This window comes from Alexandromys fortis, unplaced genomic scaffold (genome assembly GCF_014885135.2).
Source record: "Alexandromys fortis isolate MF-2015 unplaced genomic scaffold, M_Fortis_MF-2015_v1.1 scaffold_6, whole genome shotgun sequence".
In the NCBI taxonomy this organism is placed as follows: domain Eukaryota; kingdom Metazoa; phylum Chordata; class Mammalia; order Rodentia; family Cricetidae; genus Alexandromys; species Alexandromys fortis.
Window position 1 is genome coordinate 253,110 of NW_026067902.1, and position 19,763 is coordinate 272,872.

The window sequence follows — 19,763 nt, forward strand, 5'->3', positions numbered from 1 at the left end:
GCAGAAAGGTACAGAATGCTAGTATGAGTAATGTTTTCCTATCAAATGCACATTTCTAGTTTTACCTCAAGCCATCCCCTCCCCTCCACCACAGAAAACATTTCCTTTGCTTTCAGGCTGAATCTGCAAAGATGCCTAAAACACCAGGTAACAACATCCTCACATAAATAGAAACAATGAGAACCTGGAATAGTTACTAAGTATGGATCAGAATTAGGTTGCTAGGAAATAGCTTAATACATTGCTTCTTGCTTCAAACTGCAATAATCTAGATGTGAAAGTTATTCATTTCTGATGAAAATTCTAAAATGTTATAATTGAATAAATTATTTATTCTTTTTTTCCCTGTGACATGACATCATTTAGTTTTGCTAGTTCTCCAAATGACACAGTTGCAGAGCCTCTTTCAGCTGGCCTTGCCTGAAAACAATAAAAATGAAAGATATTAGATATAGATAAGCCCAGAGTAATTCCAATCATGTTATGCATAATAAAACATACCCTAAGTCAATCAACAATGGGAAACAAAGAGAAACATAAACCCTCTAGGAAAAGATAGACCTTAATAATGTTACCTGAGAGTCATGGTATTTCCATCCTATCATGTGGTAGATTTGGTAAGTGGCAGGTATGGAGCCATCCTCATTTCTGTACATTTCTAAAAAGACACACGTGGTTAAATTCTGGAAACAATCAGGTGAGGAAAAAGTATCTGCTCAATAAAATAAAATCACGTATTTTAAAGAGAAATGGGCATTAAGGTAACTGCAGGGCTGAGAATGAATGCCTTACAGAAGAAGTCTTAACACAGAGAAGCTGACACTTTGGAAACAAGAACTGTTTGGAAACAGATACAGAGCTAGGATCTATGTTTAGAGAGAATAAAACCCACGAAGTCTGACAATATCATACAAGAAGGAAACAGCACTGTGGAGCCAACAGCATACAGCACAAACCCCTCCGTGAGTGCAGGTAAGAAAGGGTGGGCAGCTTACCTCTGTAAACCGCTGCAGCTGCCAGCATCGTGTCTCGGTGCAGCAGGGCTTTTCTGTTCCAAGAACAGTTGCTCTCACCCATACCTAAAAATAGACTACAGTTTGAGAAAATACTGCAAATACCCTCGCAGCTCAGGATAAAGACATGATCCATCTTATCCAACAGCGTACCTATCATCAGTCTCATCTACCTTCAGATGATAGCTAGCCTGCTTTCTGACTGCAGCAAACCTGCTTGAAGCCTCTTCATTATTAAGTCGGGTAAGAAACTCTCAGAAGGGAAGCCCCAGGATGCTTCTTCCCACAACAGCCACCGTCTATTGTAAGACAGCTTTAGACTCCAGATGGGTCACAAACATTGACAAGTGCCTTTAAAGAAAACCACATCTTACACCCCTTCTTGTGATGCTGTGACAACGCCCTCCTCCTTCTAAGCAGCATATATAATTACAAGCTCAAAACTTGGAAAAGGGCTATAGGACTCATTAGACAAGACTAACGCCATGTCTTCAAATTCTGTGATATTTTACTAACACTAGATTTAAAAATTATGTGGATTTCCTACAGAGGCACTAGCTTAACATTTTAAAATTAATCTTCAGACCTCTTCCCTTATTTTAAAATTTCAAACTGTTTCCCTAAGTTGATGGTAAGAAGTCATTTTTACTGGCAATTATTATTGTAGAGCTAGAGAGACAGGTGGTACAGTGGTTGCTTAACATGTTCAAGAGGCTGGGGATATGAGTTAATGGGTAACTATGATCTCCAGGATCTAACATAAAAAGCAGGTGTGCCAGGCAGTGGTGGCACATGCCTTTAACCCAGCTTGAGGCAGAGACAGAAGGCAGAGGGCAGGGGCAAGGGCAGAGGCAGGAAGATCTCTGTGAGTTTTAGGCCAGCCTGTTCTACAGAGTGAGTTCCAGGGCAGCCAGGGCTACACAGAGAAATCCTGTCTTGAAAAAAAAAAAAGAAAAAAGGAAAAAGCTAGGTGTGGTGTTGCCTGCCTGTGATCATAGTGCTGGAAAGGGAGACAAGGGAATCCTTGAGGCAGCTCATTCTAAAAATTAGTGAGCTCCAGGTTCAGTGAGAGAAAGAGAGAGAGCAACAGATGATACTGACAAAGACCTCTGACAACCACATGTGTACACATATGGAGGCTGCACACACACTCATATGCACACATAAGCATATCTCACACACACACACACACAGAGTCCTGGGTTCATTTCCAAGTACCACAAAAAATAAAGATAAATTAATATAATATCAAATTAATGTTATATATATTTCTTTATATATTCATTTGTTTGTTTGTTTGTTTGTTTGTTTATCTATTGGTTTTTCAATGCACAGTTTCTCTGTGTAACAGCCCTAGCTGCCGTGGAACTCACAGAAATCCACCTGCATCTGCCTGCCTCTGCCTCCTGAGTGCAGGGATTAAAGGCGAGCACTACCACCACCTGGTTCTTTATTTATACATATAAATTTAAAGTTATTTGGAAAGGTCCTGTTTAAGATCATTCTACAAAATAACTAAAGGAACTTTAAAATGTTATAATTATAATACTAAAACTTATTACATGTCGGGCAGTGGCAGCACATGCCTTTAATCCCAGCACTCTAGAGGCAGAGTCAAGCAGATCTCTGAGGCCAGCCTGATCTACATAGGACAGTCAAGGCTTCACAGAGAAACCCTATCTCAAAAAAACAAAAACAAAAACTTGAGCAGTGTCTACTATTTACTTTCACTAATCAAGAAATGATTTATTTTCTTCAAGAGTTAAAAATAAGTGATTTTAAATTTTTATTTAAATAAAATTTTAGTAATAAAATTAAATGCACACACTGCTTTTGCTAAGGGTCTGAGTTTGGCTTCCAAAACACATCAGGCAGCACACAACAACCTAGAACCCCAGCTCCACAGATCTGACAGCTTCTTCAGGCTTCTGAGGCCACTGCTTCAGTAAGTAATGAAACTGACTGTACTAATATAACGCCCTGTGTTTATGAGCTTAATGGCCCAATTCATAAAGATTATTAATAGCTACAAACTAGAAAGTTAACGAAAATTGTGGCTGGGTGTAAACTGTAAACACACATTTACCATCCCAGCACTTAGGGTACAGAGGAGGAGGACCGTGATTAGAGAGGGTCATCCTCAGCTATGAGACCCCTTTTCAAGTACACAAACAAACAACCTCCAACCAAAACAAAAAGCACTGGGGGCTGGAGAGGTGGCTCAGTGGTTAAAAGCATGTACTGCTCTTCCAGAGGACCTGAGTTCAATTCTCAGCACCTACATTAGAGGCTCATAATGTCCAGTAACTCCAGTTTTGGAGGATCCACTGTCCTCTACGGGCATCTACACGTGTGGCATATGCTGAGAGACACACACGAAAGAGAGAGAGAGAGAGAGAGAGAGAGAGAGAGAGAGAGAGAGAGAGAGAGAGAGAGAGAAAGCTTAAAAAATATTTTAGACCCACTCTATATTCATCGTAAAAATATTCTTCCACATAGTGAATATCAATCACATAGTGACCAAAAGTAAACTAGGGTCATTACCGATGAGGGACACAGTCACCTTAGTTTCTGTTCAGCTTTCCATGGCCCTGGCTTCCTTACACATCACATGCAGTAAATACACATACAGCACAAAATGGACTACTAGACGTTCTAAAATGCTTTTCAAACAATCACTGCTTGCATATTCTAAATAAGATCATTAGGCACATGCCACCTCTGCGGGGCTGACCCAGCTCAGTTATAGAAGATTCAAGAGCACACTCCACAGCATCAGCAGCAACTCCACTGCCTCAGGAGTCCACTCTTCCTCGGGCCGCACACTGTCTCACTGAACACCACCCCCCCCCCCCCAGCTTTCCTTGTGAAGTACTGAAGAGAACCTGAACCCTGGGAGCACAACTTTATGTAACCTAGGACAAGAATGGTTCTACCTTTAGTAAAACCAGTTTTTCATCTTTAAAATGGAGTATCTTATAGTACACCGTGGGGAAGCTTGACTGTCAACCACCTAGAAAGTCATCTATGACAGCGGACTCGACCTGAGCTTGTGATGAGACCAGACGGCAGGGAACTGTTTAAGACTCTCGGTGCTTTCACATTTGATCTTGGCCAAAAGGTTGAGGTTTCTCACAGTGTTTTTAAGGTTAAGTTCAACTGCTTATTAAAAACAAACTTTAATATGTTATTACTGGAGCAATGATGAATACTGCCTTAAAAAAACTGAATTTACCTTAAGACCACTGTGAAAGCCTTGAAAATTTCTCATGTATTCATCAGCTGGTAATGCAACTTGTTTGTAAAATTATGTCAATATTCTGGACTTTTTTCTGTGAATTAATAATAATGGCAGCTAAAACGAGACACACCTCAACTATTCGGAAAACAACCACAACACAGATGAAGAATACAAAAGCCAATGGGGAGATAACCACCTTCCAGTCAGCACAGCAGCACCCTGCAAGCACCCAAGCTCATGCAAGTCTCATAGCCCTTGGCCTTTTCCTACAGAGTAAATAGCTGTGATTTCAGGCTATGAATGAATTAAGTTGTCTGCCTCCACTTGGACAAGGTCCTTACCTGTCTGTGTCAGTTCCTCGTGTATCAGGACAGACTGATCATACTAGTTCCAGTCTTAACCTTCCTATAAGCCATGCCTTATAAGCATGCAGTGTGCTTCTTCTATTCCCAAATCTGACTCATCTCTGCGGGAAATTCTCAAGACAAATCTGCTTCTTCTATACACGTAAGCAATATTATTACCATAGTTGCCCCAACACAAGCTTAGGATACACATGGCCTTTTATATCTCCCCACTCATGCTTTATACACATCATTCTCTGTGTCATCCCTCCAAATATTCCCTACACTTCATCCTCCTGGACAGCTAACCTTAGCTTAGGTTCAGCCTTTTCTACAAAAGACTCCCTGACATCATAAGCAGATTTAAGGCCAAATCCCTTCTGCTTCTCTCATTTTACAGATTTGTCTGTCTATCTTGGAAGTTCTTTATTAGCAACTTGAGATCAGAAACGATGTGTCTCTCCCACTGGCTGAGGAGTTAGCACACGGCAACTGCTCAATAAATAGTAAGTGAAAAATATAAAATCCAGCAGTTAACATTTTGTCTAGTTTCTCAAATAGCATGTTTACACATATAACTCTTCTTAATCCACTGACAGATAAAAACATCAGAGACATGTGACTTTCGTAGAAGGCCTCACAGTAGAGATAAAGTATCAATGGAAAGGGTAAGTGTGAAAAACACAGCCTCAAAATGTAAGACGGCTTAAGACCCCATGGAACAGGCATCACCAACTGGAAAGGGGCTGAGGCACCCTTCTGAGGGACCAGAAAGGTTTTAAAACTTGGTCTAGAAGGTGGTTAAAAATGCAAACAGTTAAAAATGCAAACAGCCTTGTAGAAGGAGCTGCGTTCCTGCCGCCCAGCTCCCGGCCACCTTGCTAGCTTATGCCCCGAAATAACAACACACAAATTGTATCCATTTAAACACTGCTTGGCCCATTAGCTCTAGCCTCTTACTGGCTAACTCTCATTACCTTGCTTAACCCATATTTAGTAATCTGTGTAGGACCAGGAGGCAGTAGCTTACCGGGAAGGATTCTAGCCTAAATCCATCTGGGGCAGGAGCTTCATCGTGTCTGCTCAGAGAGGAGAGGCATGGCAATTGCCTCACTTCCCTATTCCTCCCAGCATTCTATTCTGTCTACTCCACCCACCTAAGGGCTGGCCTATCAAATGGGCCAAGGCAGTTTCTTTATTAACCAATGAAATCACCTACATCACAGCCTGAAGACCATGTATGGTGATTTGAAGAGAATAGCCCTTGAATGAGAATGATCCCCATAGCTGTATCTGAATGTTTGGTTCCCAGTAAGTGGAACTGTTAAGGAAGAATTAGCGGGTATGGCACTGTTGGAGTAGGTGTGGGCTTTGTTGGAGAAGGTGTGTCTCTCCCTGCCTGCTTGCCAGTAGATCAGGAGGTAAACTCTCACCTTCATGCCTGCCTGCATACCACCAAATTCCCTGACATTTCCCATGATAATGAACTAAGCCTCTGAAATCATAACTCGAGTGGCAGCATGTACCAGACCTGGCAAGCCCAAGCCAAATCAAGTCCCGGCAAAGGAGGGTGGAGCTGGATACAATGCTCCACCTCTATCTGAAGAGCTATTAGCCATTGTGAGCTGCAGGGAGAGGAAGGCTCAGTTTTTTTCTAAGAATGTAGCCACTGATAAACTAACCACAATCCAGCAGAAGGCCACAGATCCAAGTAGCACAAACTGGCCTTTGGGGGGGTGGGTAACCAAGGAGAACAGGGACACAAAACTGGGAGGCAAGGGAAAGTAAGTGGATCTTAAAAAGAGTTTGGGGAGAGTGAATATGATCAAAATATATTATATGAAAACCTCAAATAATAAAAAATATATACAACAAGTAGCTATAGCATTGAGATTGTGGCACTTAACAGGACAAAAAGACTAATTTCACTGTTTTAAAGATATATCTGTATTTAGTATATAGTATGTCAATTCAAGCAACTAATTCTAGGTTTAGCATGACTACAGATAAAGTACTTAGGCCTTGATGTGTTCACCTATAAATCAATGTATTAGAAAAATCTAAACCAGATACAATGGTACATACTTATAACTCCAGCACTCAGGAGGTAGAGGCAGGCAGACAGGGAGTCTGGGGTCAGTCTGTGATCCAAAGCAAGATCAAGGTTAGCCTGAGGTACATAACCAGACCATCTCAAAAACATCAGAGGCTGAAGATATAGCACTTTCTTTATATGTGCAAGGCTAACGATTTTTGATCCTTAGAAACACACAGCCGTATGGGGCAGGGCAGCACCCACACATGGGAAGAAAAAGCCTCAGAACTGCAGAGTAATTACTGTATTTTTAAATCAGTGGGCAGTAACCTTTCCCAACTGATAGGTCTAATTTCTTGTCTCTATTTTTTCTTGAAATGAATCATGAACACTGCATTTAATATAGACCAATGCAAAATAAACACTCCATTTGAAGAATTATCATTGAAGCCTAAATGAGAAATAAGTTCATTACCATGTCTCAAGCTTTTAGATAAAAGGGCTCCATGATTCTATCAGGGTGTTTAGTACTTGGGGAAGTGTTCAAAAATGGTTGCTGTCATTTAATATCTTTATCATCTTGAGTATACATCTAGAGCCTACCAACCCTATATTTCATAATGAAAAGGGACCATAATGGTAAGTTTTGGGCTATGTGTATTTCCCTGTGTGAATATAGCAGTGTAACTACACACTCAGAAGTGTGCTAAACATGTGAAATGGGCCTTGTGACAAATGGGAAAGTGATGGAAGCAAGCATGCGAGAACCTTATCACTAATAAACAACAACAACAAGCAACAGGGGTCAGTTAGAAGCCAGGGCAGGAAAAAGAGTTTGGCACCTAATTCTGCCACTTAGATTCAAGTGTTCTCTTTAGCCCTAATATTTATCACTTAACACAGGGGCAACACAGTTACCAAGAGGACTACTGAAATAAGCAAGTGCAACAATATTTGTAAAAACCATAAATCTATAAATAAAAGAACAGGCAAGCAATTTTATAAATTTCATTATTTCAAAACATTACAACTTTCAGAACCACATAAAGGCTTTTTTAGGTAAGCATAATTCTATCTCACAGACCCCCAACTTTAACTCCACCAGCAATCAAAACTATGCTACTCCGATGATAGCCTTTGCTGGAGAGGCTGTGGAGGAAGGGGTACCCTCATCCATTGCTGGTGGGAATGCAATCTTGTGCAACCACTTTGGAAATCAGTGTTTCGGTTTCTCAGGAAATTCGGGATCAACCTACCCCTGGACCCAGCAATACCACTCTTGGGAATATACCCAAGAGATGCCCTATCATATGACAAANTATATATTTTTAATTTTAAAAGAACTTCTGAAATGTTTTACACACATGTGCACTGGAATACTGAATATCTGAGCACTCATCAAGTAGACCTACTAAGTGTCAGCTTTTTCCTTTTGCTCTATTTAGCTAAGGGGGTTCCATTCTCTTCCTTCAGTCCCTCAGAGATCTTCACTGCTCAGAACTTAGTATTTACGCCATGCATTTTTACTATTTTTAAAAACAGCATTCTTAGAAATTCTTTGACAATGTCACATAATGGATTTTAGTGGTACTTACTCCCCTCCCCCAACTCCTTCCAGATCAACCTCTACCTCCCCACCCACCCAATGTCACGTCCCCTGCTTTGATAAACCCATCAAGTCCAATTTAGGCTGCCTAAATAGTCTCGGGTGTGGGACTACCCCTTGGAACGTGGTAGCCTACCAGAGGTCACACCCTTAAAAAATACTGACTCTACCTTTTCCAGCCGCTACCAACTGCCTATAGCTCTTCTCAGCTAGAAGTGGGATATGATGCCCACCTCTCTTCCCTCTCCATGCTTGGAATTTTGTCTGGAATGAGCATGTACAGGTGCTGTACATGCCGCCACACTGCTGGGAGTTTGTGTGTGCAGTTGGCCTGCTCTGTCTGGGACACGCGGCTTCCTTGTAGCCACCCACCATCGCTGGTTCTTACAATCTACCCACCTGTCTTCTGTGAGAAGTCCTGAGCCTAGGGAGGAGGGCTTGTGATACAAATGTACCACTTAGGGTTGAGAATTTCAGCGTTTTTAAAATATGCCCATTGACATTATAAAATGTTGTTTTGTTGGTATTAAACTTTATGTAATTGGCTTCACTCTGTGAAAGCTTCCAGAGCAATTTTTTTTTTCCCATTCAGTGTTGTGTATTTTAGACTTGCCAGGTTATTGACTAGCTGTCTGGCTTTTCATTTCTATTGCTGGGGAGTAGTCTTGCATGAATATGTCACAATTTACCCATTCTTCTGTTGGTGGTCTTTCTGATTGTTTACCCATGTTTTTCTCAAGGACACAAAGTATTACTGCAACTGTTCTCTTACAGACCTCCTGGTGCATGCAGAGGGCTTCTCTAGGGGTAATGCTTAGGAATTTGCTGATGTTGGGTCTTAAGACTGTGAATGTTACCAGGCATGGTGGTGCACACCTTTGATCCCAGCACTCAGGAGGCCTGGTCTACACAGTGAGTTCCAAGCCAGGGCTGTATATAGAGACCCTGTCTCAAAATAACAAAACAAACAAGCAGACCAAAAAAAAACAAAAAACAAAAAAACAAAAAAACTATGCTACTATTGAAATGTGGTGTGTGTGTGTGTGTGTGTGTGTGTGTGTGTGTGAGAGAGAGAGAGAGAGAGAGAGAGAGAGAGAGAGAGAGAGAGAATGTGTGTGTGTGTGTGAGCGAGAGGGAGAGAGCATGATCAAGTAGTTCACAAAGGAGAACAGTTGGAAGTCTCCCAATAGAGGGTCACATCCTTCTTAAGTTGGGAGGTAGGGTCTGTGTCGCTGTTGTTCCTCAGTGTCTTCCCAGATATTACTTCCTCCGCCTGTGTAAACCCTCACCCTGTAGGGGCTTGTCCACTGAGCTATAACCTCCTCCTGCTCCCGTCTGCTGGCAGATTAGTCCCCTCCTTTGCAAGCTTTGGTACCTGGCTCAGCTTTCCTGTGTGCCTCTGCTCATGCCACCATTCTGAGAGGAGGGGTTTTCAGAGCTAATGTCAATCAAGTTCCATTCTCTCACCGCATATCCAATGAGCTCCGTCTCTCTGCCTCATCTGTGAGCTGTGCCCCAGGAGTTCTCACTTTTAACTGCTTTACCTTCCATCATTCACCTGGCATCTCATTTTCTGACTTCATTATTCTAGCCTTTCAGCAGGATTACATACTTCAGCCATAACAATTTTCTGACTACTCTGAGATGCTTAGCTACAGCAACTTTCACCCAACTTCCCAACTTACTTTTGCCTTCTACTTCCTATTCTTCCAGGCTACTATTTCAATTATATTTATGGAGTTACCTTTCACTTTTGGATTTCTGCCATTTAAATAGCAAAACCCCACCCCTAACTGACTCAACTACCTTTCTGTATGTAGCCAACCACACTGAAAAGTCTGATTGACTTCAAATGGACCCTTCCAACTCTAACGTTTCCCTAGTCAGTTCACCTTTGTCTTCAATGACTATTTCCCAGTGTTTCACCATAATTCTCAAGCTTTGCACCTCTATATTGTATTACTTCCTTTGTAACAAGGAAGACAACTTCATTAGCTGGGAACTTACTGCTATTGAACACAAACATCTATGTCTACTAGAACTATTCTCTTGCATGCACACACACACACACACACACACACACACACACACACACACACACAGACACACACAGACACATATGCCTCCCCATCCCCTAATCAGTTCTGCTGCAGTGATATGGGAGACTCAAGTTCCTACACCGGGTAAGAGGCTCATGAGCAAAGACACACAGATAGTCCAAATTTGTAAGACTGCATCTACTCTTCACAAAGGCCACATTTGATCTACCTAAAACTGTCATTTTCCCTCCTAAATATCTGAAATACACTTACCCAAATCCAAAACACCACCATCTCTTAGCAAACTTTATAGCAGGAAGCTTCTTTTGCTAATTTACTCTTAAATATACAAATTTTGGACTAAAGAGATGTTTAGTGGTTTGGAATACTTGTTGTGTTAGCAGAGGACCACGGCTTGATCCCAGGAACCGCATTCATAAGCTTAAATTCAGGGGACCCAACATCCTCTTCTAGCCTCCTCTGGACCAGGCACACATATGGCACACATACATACATGCAGGCAAAATACACATACATATAAAATAAATTTAAAAAAATTTAAAATATTAATGATATTTTAACTTCCTCCCAATTAAAATGCTTGATAAGAACAATCTTTGCTTTTTTAATTTATTATTTAATGAAGATCTATAGTGATGTGGGATACTCAAATTACTACAGGAGTAAAAGGATGATCAGCAAAGACACACAGGTAACCAAAATTTATAAGACTGCATTCACCAAATACTTATTTCACAAAGGCCACTGCATCAGGTTGGGGATTAAAAAGTGAAACCCATGAGGACCTTTGTCAGATGAAGCAGACGAAGGAATTTAGCCTCAACATGGGCATGACCACAAGTAGAGACAAATTAAGAGCTCTCTATTGACACTTGGGCCACTTTGCAGGTGTGGTATACATCAGGATGCTACAAATGAACCGTGAAAAAAGCAATTATAGAGACTTTTGAAGGTCTAAGTGACAAGCCTGGTACAGTTACATTTATGCAACTTTCAAAGTCAAGCTAAAGCTCTGGATCTGACCTAATGGTAAGGGCCTTCCCCAATTCTGAGGAGACGGCAAACATGTATGTAGAAAAAATGCACTACAACACATGAATTTGGGTAGCCCATGCCTGTAAACCAAGCTGAAACAGCACAGCCCTGTGTTCAAGGCCAGCCTGGGGCCAAACCATGAGACACAGTTTCACAAAACCAAACCCACCCCAAATTTCAAGAATTTGGGAAGTCAAATTGTCCATTTATTTTGGGTACTAGAGATCAAACCCAGGGAAGGGAAAACAATATTAAGAGGGTGTGTTATTGTTTAAACATGGAACCCCACCACTACCACCACTGCCAAAAAGCCTGTGTTTGAAATCTCAGTTCTCAGCTGGTGGCACCATTCTGGAAAACTGTGGAAGAGGAAAGGCCTAGCTGAGGAAAGTGAGCAACTGGGAAGCTAAGCCTTGAGGACTATAGGCTGGTTCCATGTCACTTCTGGCCTCCTGATGTGGTATTTCAGCTGCCTCTTTCTCCCAGAACACAGCCTTTCCTGCTATGACAGACCACATACCCTGAGCCAACACAGACTTCTCCCTTAAGTTGCCTCTGTCAGGTATTTATTTGGTCATAAAGACAAAACTAAGTAATTCGGGGACTGTAAAGTTTTGTGCAGGACCTGATTCTCGCTTGCTAACAATCCCATCATTAAACAATCCATCTCACTGTCCTCTGCCAAATGCCATTTATCCAGTTCCAGCTATGTTCTCTTGCAAAAGGCTTTTGAATATGCTATTCTTTGTGCCTGAGACACACTTCTCTCACCTTTTCATCCAGTTAACTCATCTTTATCTCTTTAGAACATGGCTCAAATGCCAGCTTCTCAAACAAAATTTCTTTACTCTCACAGATCAGGATCTATTCTAACTAAGCCCTCAATCTCAAACTCATTAAACTATCTAAGGTGACATGTGTTTAAATGTGTGTGTGTGTGTGTGTGTGTGTGTGTATGTGTAGACATGCATGTGTGCACGCTTAGACCTGAGATACGAACTTCTGCTAATGGAAGTCACTAAAGTATTTTATAACAAGTGTACCCTTCAGCAAATTCCTATGTTATTCCAGAAGCAGCTGCAGGGCTGCAAGCCTCAGTTTCACAGCACTGACCACAACTCTAATTTAACCCTTCTTTGTGACATGCCTACTGTCTGCCTCCTCCATTTTAGACCATGGTGTGCTTTCTCTACAGGAATGGATTCCAAATGCCTAGAGTACAGTGTCAAATGGAGTCTACAAATGCCTTCCTTACCTTTTAAGTCTTCCATCAATTCAAACATTCCAGGATAGTTAACTTGAATTTCATCAGTATCCTATTTTTAAAAGAAAAACATAATATTCACGGGACTATCAGAAACAAACAAACAAAAATCAAGCTTTGGAAAGGAGTTATAACTATTTCTCTCAAGGTAAGCAGGAAATGTCCCTTACTAGAGCCTCACGAGTACAAAGTAAATGTCCACCACTGAGTTCTATCTCCACCAAGAATTGTCTTGTTTTGAATATTCTTTGCAATGTTATATTACCAGAACTCTAACAACTGTGCCAGTTTCTTCTCCAAAAGCAAAATGAAGTCACTCTACTTTATATTGTGATGGTCACTTTTATCTATTTTTCGAGACAGGGTCTTATTATGTAGCCTAGACTGTTCTGGAATTCACTGTGTAGACCATGCTGGCCTCAAACTCAATGATCTGCCTACCTCTGCCTCTATGGAGATTAAAGGCCTTTGCCACCATGTGCGGCTTCTTCTTGTTTTTTTGTAAAATATTCCCCCAAAAGGGTGTCATTCTTGGTACTACAAGACCAAGTTAGGCATGGAGTGGAAAGAGCAAGCTCCTATTCAATCTCCCAACTCCAAACATCCATTTAACATACTGTGTTCAGATAAAGAACACATTAGATATTAAACTGAAAAGAAAACATGTGTCACTGTGTCACAATGGCGAACTGTGTGGGAAGAGAGCATCAGTGAGGGATTGTCTGTATTAGGTTTGCCTGTGATAGGGGAAGACCTGGCCCACTGTGGGCAGTACTATTCCCTGGGGCTTGGGAATGGATTGCAAAAGAGTGGAAAAAGTTTTAAAAACATTTAAAAAGTGGAAAATGTTAGCTTAGTAATAAGCATCCATGCATTTATTCTTTTTCTGTATGAGTGTATTGCTTCAAGTTCCTGTCTTGGGTAGAAGGATGAAGTAGCAGATATCAGAGGAGACTTATTTATACTTCAAAATTTGTTCTATCTTGTCTTGCTATATTTACATTTCATTATTATATATTTTAAATATGCATATGTGTGTGTGAAAAAGAGAGAGAGAGAGAAATCATTTTTTATAACAGTACTGGAAATTACACTCAGAGCCTCAAGAGCTAGGTGAAGGATTCTACCAATGAGCAGACATGGGAACCTAACCCTCTTTTACTAAGTACAAACGAAAGCAAGTTTGTACTTATAAAACTGTCAAGTCTGACACTGTACTTTGAAAACACGGTTCATCAACCTATTCTGGCCTCATGATCCCTTTGCCTTTGTGTGCCAAGTGCTGGGATTACACACATCACCACAGTTGGCTATAGAAGCTTTTACTTCATTTTTATTCTTACTGTCTAGTGGTGGTGGAGATGGAATCTAGGTAAGAACTCTTCACTGGGCTAATCCTCAGTCCAATGTAGTTCTTTTTTATAAAAATGCAGAGTTTATATTAACAAGTAGTACATATTATCTTTAGTCTTAAAAGAGTAAGTTCTGGGATTGGAGAGATACTCAGTAGTTAGGACCACTGACTGCTCTTTCAGAGAACCCGAGTTTAATTCCCTGCACCCCACATGGTGGCTCTGTAACTCCAGTTCCAGGGGACCTGACATCTTCACACAGATATATATACAGGGAAAACACCAATGCACATAAAATTAAAATAAATTGTTAAAAAGAGATATCAACAACAAAAAGAATGAGTTCTAATAAGTTAAGATTTTTTTCCTTTTTTTCTTTTCTTTACAGGGTTTCTCTGTGTAGCTCTGGCTGTCCAGGAACTTACTCTATAGACCAGGCTGGCCTTGAACTCAGAGATCCATTAGCCTCTGCCTCCCAAGTGTTGGAATTAAACAAAAGTCTGAAATTCTGAAAACCAAAGTCTAAAATTTTGGGAAATGTTGTTCTCAGAAGAGAGCTAAGATTTGAAGGATTAAAGTCAAATGACAGATTTTTCAGTTTATCTGTAGTTTTAAATTTATAAGAATTACTTGTGAATTATTACTACAATTTTTAAAAATCTTGAAAATAACCCCTCAATGCATAACTTCTTATATCAGTTAATGTTGGTTCTTCAACATGAAGCTATGATTTCCAATTTTCAGATGTTCAACTTCTCAATACCACTTTTTATTGACTTAGACAAATTTAAAAATTTACAGACATCAACCCAGACACAGGCAAGACATATCAAGGTAGCTTTCAGCTCGACAAAGCCTTGCCTATTCTCCCAGCCTGTTTTTATTCCCTTTCCCCTGTAGAGGCATGCATTTATTTATTTATTTTACACTAGGGTTTCTGCACATTCATCTGTCTTGCATTCTACCACTACACAGGTGGGTATGATGTATTAAAATGGATGATCTTATGAAATGCATTTACAATAAGTTAGCTCAAAAGTTTATCATCTCTAGTTATGCAACTGGAGGTTTTCTTCAACAGGAAATTTCAATCACCTCCAATCACATTTAGTTATGTTTCTATGTCAGAAGGCTTTGGGAATCATACATAGTAAATCTATTCAACTCATCTCAAGAGAGAATGAGTCCTGGAGAGCAACTGTGACTGCAGAGGTGGAAAGGAGACGCCTATCTTCTGGGAAGTTACCCTTAGAAGTTCTAGGAGTAGAAGGAGAGGGGCAGAGAAAGTAGTAGGTATTTCATACCGACAGTCAAGGCACCTCATGCCCTCTGACCACTTAATATCAGAGGCCTCTTGAGGGAAAAATCATTTATATATTTTTAAGAAATGCTGAGAAACTGAAGTACCTCTCCTAAATTCCCTTAAGTAGTACAGAGATAGTACAGTCACAGAAGCCAGGTGTGTACACCTGTGATCCAAGTACACTGGGGTGGAGGCAAAAAGTTTAGTTCAAAGTCACAGTGACTTCCTTATCAACTTAGGGGTGTAACAGACCCACTCTCAAAAACACCTTCCCAAAATAAATTTATATCCAGTGCACTATCCCATCAGTCTACGTAGAATTTGTTTCTTCTACACTTCCTGCTTATGGATCCTCGCTGTAAAACTCTCCACCCTGACTTGCAGTGGCATTTCAATTGTATCTTAATAAATAAAGCTTGCCTGAAGATGAGAGAGTGAAACAGCCCCACTGGTCAGCCTTACAGACCAGGTAGTGGTAACACACACCTTTAATCCCAGTAGCCACAGTAGTTTGCCACAGAAACCGGGTGTTGCATGACTTTAATCCTAGTGGTGCACCCCTTTAATCCCAGTCCTAGAAAGGATTATAAGACGAGAGGAGACAGCTCTCAGTCAGCCTCATTCTGAGGTTTCCTGGAAGCAGGATCGCCACTTCAGACCAGGTGGAGGTAAGAGCCAGTGGCTGGCTGCTTTGGTTTTTGGATCTTCAAGCTGAATCCCAATTTCTCTCTCTGAGTGTTTATTAATCATGCAGCACTGACGGAAATAGAACATGCTCTAACTCAAGTAAGCCTAGACTAGGAGAATGTAGGCATTTGTGTACGCTTGAATTAAGAGCTGGTGGTGGGAACAGTACCACAGATGCCCCTATAATGGATACCCAGTATCACATTTGTAGTGGTCTCATCCCATACTACATCTAACTTGGATCTGAAGATTCTAATGGAGTAGAATTTGTAAAAGTCTCTCTCAAAGGGATTGGCAACACGACTCAGCAGGTAAAGCACTGAGTTCAGTCCTGAAGCCCACAGTAGAACTGACTCCGAAACGTTGTCTTCTGACCATGCCATACCTTCCTCCCTCACAAGATAAATACGTATTATTTAAAGGGAAGTCTCTTCATAAACTGTGGTCATTTTTTTGGAGCTACTTATCCTGAAATCTAAATACTGAAGAGTTTCTGCTCCTGACATTTCAGTCAGGCTGTGTTTATGCGCACTAAAGACAGTAAGGATACCCCCTCCAAAACAAGGTAAAGCAAGGAGAACTGCCCCAAGCAATACAATTGATGAGTGGGTTACTCAGTTCTCCGGATACTCACCACAGTCAGGGTATTGAAACCAGCTCTCCCAAGCAGATGTCCTAGGTCACTGACAGCAGTGAAGGGAGAAATGTGTGGGGAAAACCCTCCTTCCCGTTCTGTTTCTGCTAACTGTAATGAACACCGGAGTTCATAGAGCGTGTCACCGCCAAACATCGCGCCAACAAACACCCCATCTGGTTTTAAGACATAATGAATCTGTAATAAATATAACAAAACTATTCAAATTTTACAGACAGCAATATCAAAACAAACGCATCCAAGTTAGTATTTATGACTACCAACCTTATTTTGCCAATCAGACAAGAAACCCAGACTCACTGCTGTATGGTATGTAGTAATGTTGTATAGTAATGACAAAGACAGACAATACATTCACTAATGATACTAGTATCTATAAGATGTCTTATATTTTCAAATTTTATAGACACAACTTGCTTTTTACAGTAACAGAATACTACAGGAAAAAACATTTAAAGAATGATAGCTCATCAAAATTATAATTCTTCCTGTTCATGCCCTCTGAAAAGCAATTCTGTAAGATGTCCCACCAACGGATGTCATTTATTTCCCAATCCTTTAATCTGGGCTGGACTTGTGGTTTTTTCTGACTAAAGAAATGCAGTACAAGTGACAGCTCATGACTTTCAGCCTAGTGGAGGCCAGTCCTCACACAGCCCTGTATGCTTCCTTCTAACTGTTCCCTTGGAACACCCCACTTGACTTGACCACACCATCATCTACCCACCACCCTCTACCCTCTGTCACCCACTGACAAACACCAATCTACAGGCATTCATCTAACACTTCCTGAGAGTACAAAGGAGAGACACAAGCAAGTTCCTATGCAGAAAACGTTCACAAGCAATAAAGGAAGAGAAGAAATTTTAATATAGAATATGCTTTGTAGCCAGGCAGTGGTGGTGCATACCTTTAATCCTAGCACTCAGGAGGCCAAGGCAGGCAGATCTCTGAGCTTGAGGCAGGCCTGGTCTACAAAGTGAGTTCTGGGATAGTCAGGGCTACATGGAGAAACCCTGTCTCAAAAAACAAAAACAAACAAAAGAACACGCTTTGTGATACCAATATTATTTTACACAGTAATTAATTAAGTCTTTTATAAATATAAACATCTCTACAACCAACTATTCTTAAAGTTCTCAAGGAATGCCACCTAATGTATATATTTGTGGGTCAAAGAGAGTACCGAGGATACCCAGCCCACAGAACATTATAAACACTTGGTTTCATTCCACACTGTCAGACTTTTGAACGTGAAAACAGCAACATTTGTCAATCTGTGATAATAACCTAACACAGAACTGAGTCAACACAAGTTTTCTCACCTGTTCAAGTGCTCTAGGAAGATCATTCACCCAATGCAAACTAAAATAGAAACACATAGTTGCTTAGCCTTCATTAATATAATTATCACTAGACTAAAACCACAAAAAAGAATTGAATTTTGAAATCTGAAATTAAATTCTACACTTCCACAACTCTGACCTTTTTAACTGTCTCCATATTTTTATCCTTTCCAGAATGTCATACAGTTGGAACCAGCATACACAGCTTTCTGAATAACCTTTCATTTGGTAACATGTCTAAGTTTCCTGCATTCTTTTCATGTTTTGACAGCTTATTTCTTTTTAGTGCTAAATAATTCCATTGTCAAGATGTACAATTCAACCACTTAGTACTGAAGGGCATCTGTGCTGGATAGTTTTACATTAACTTGACACAAGCTAAAATCATCTGAGTGGAAAAAACCAATTAAGAAAATGGCTGTAGGAAATAATACTGGGCTGTAGACAAGTCTGTAGGGCATTTTTTTAATTAGTGATCAGTGGGAGAATGTTCAGCACATTATGAGTGGTACCACTTCTGGATAGGTGGTCCTGAGTTCTGTAAGAGAGCAGGCTGAACAAGGCAGGGGAGGCAAGGCAGGAACAGGAAGCAGCACTCCTCCATGGCCCCTGCATCAGCTCCTGCCTCCAGGTTCCTGCTCTGCTTGAGTTCCTGCCCTCACTGCCTTTGATGATGAACTTTACATGGAACTGTGAGTGAAATAAACCCTTTCCTTAAGTTGCTTTGGTCAAGGTTTTTCATCACAGCAATAGTAATCCTAAGACAACATCTTAGTTGCTTCCAAGTTCTAGCAATTAATAACATAGCTGCAGTGTGAAAAGTACTTGTTAATCTTGCAGAGGACCGAGTTCAGTATTTAACACCCAATCAGTGGCTCACAACTATCTGTAACTCCAGTTCCAGAAGACTCTACATCCACTTCGGGCCTCTACAACTACCAGACATACATGTAGTGCACATACATACATGCAGTTAAAATACTCACATGCATAAAACAAAATAAATCTAAAACTTTTTTAAAGAACAATTTATTACTCGTGTTAACAATTTTGTATGTATATAAGTTTTCCTTTCTTTGGGTAAATACCAATGAGTATAAATGCTGGAACCTAACAAAGTATGTTCAAGTTTCAGGAAATCATCAAACAGTCTTTCAAAGTGTCTCTATCATTTTGCATTCCCACCAGAGTTCTCTACACCCTTGCCAGTAGCTGGAGCAGCCAGTGTCTGAATTTTTTCTGTTTTAAAAGGTAGATAGTAGATCCACCACCTTTTAAGACAATGGAAATCAAAGCAAAGTGTTCTAAACTTATACATAAGAAACTTTTAAATCTCATGTTTATTCTCTCACGTGTGACAGGAAAAGAGTGCTAGCAACTTGAGAATAAAAATAAATTTAAGACACAACATCGTATTTCCACTAGGATGTCCTGAATCCTTAATTGTTAAACAGAAGAATCTTAAAGATTACAAACTAAGATAACCAGTTTGTAACTAAAAAGAATTTATTCTATCATGGTGAAGATTATATAGCTCAGTAACAGAGTGTTTGTCTTTAACCCAAGGCCTTAGGTTTAATTCCAAGTGGGGTGGGGGTAGGGAGTTAAATTAATCCATTAATGCTATCCTTATTACAATGTAAATTAGACCTATTTATAACATATATATATACACATGTACATGCCTGCAAATGCGTGCACATGGAGATCAGAGGCTAACCTCATGCTTGATTCTTAGGTTCTCACCATATTGTTGTTTAAATAGTCTCTCACTGGTCTGGAACTTATCAAGTAAGACTGAGCGGCTGCTGGCCATGGAGCC

At 40.4% G+C, this 19,763-nt stretch overlaps 1 protein-coding gene and 1 non-coding gene across 5 annotated transcripts in view; both read right to left on the reverse strand.

The window, feature by feature from the left end:
• Nucleotides 1-311: 311 nt before the first annotated feature.
• The window catches only part of Ndufaf5 (NADH:ubiquinone oxidoreductase complex assembly factor 5), a 32,843-nt gene continuing 13,391 nt past the window's right edge, over nucleotides 312-19,763 (reverse strand). For 2 of the 4 annotated variants that reach the window (XM_050134325.1, XM_050134324.1), the window contains 6 exons: nucleotides 17,921-17,960; nucleotides 16,575-16,772; nucleotides 12,590-12,650; nucleotides 996-1,079; nucleotides 576-658; nucleotides 312-420 (listed from right to left, as the gene is read on the reverse strand). In XM_050134325.1, the coding sequence (XP_049990282.1) occupies nucleotides 331-420; nucleotides 576-658; nucleotides 996-1,079; nucleotides 12,590-12,650; nucleotides 16,575-16,772; nucleotides 17,921-17,960 (556 nt within the window). In that variant the 3' untranslated portion in view covers nucleotides 312-330. Of the gene's footprint in view, nucleotides 421-575; nucleotides 659-995; nucleotides 1,080-12,589; nucleotides 12,651-16,574; nucleotides 16,773-17,505; nucleotides 17,605-17,920; nucleotides 17,961-19,763 lie in introns of those variants that run through there. The other 2 variants (XM_050134326.1, XM_050134327.1) reach the window with 2 other exon arrangements.
• Nucleotides 13,116-13,303, reverse strand: LOC126496872 (U2 spliceosomal RNA). The gene has a single exon (XR_007590475.1). It is a non-coding gene; the product is annotated as a U2 spliceosomal RNA (small nuclear RNA).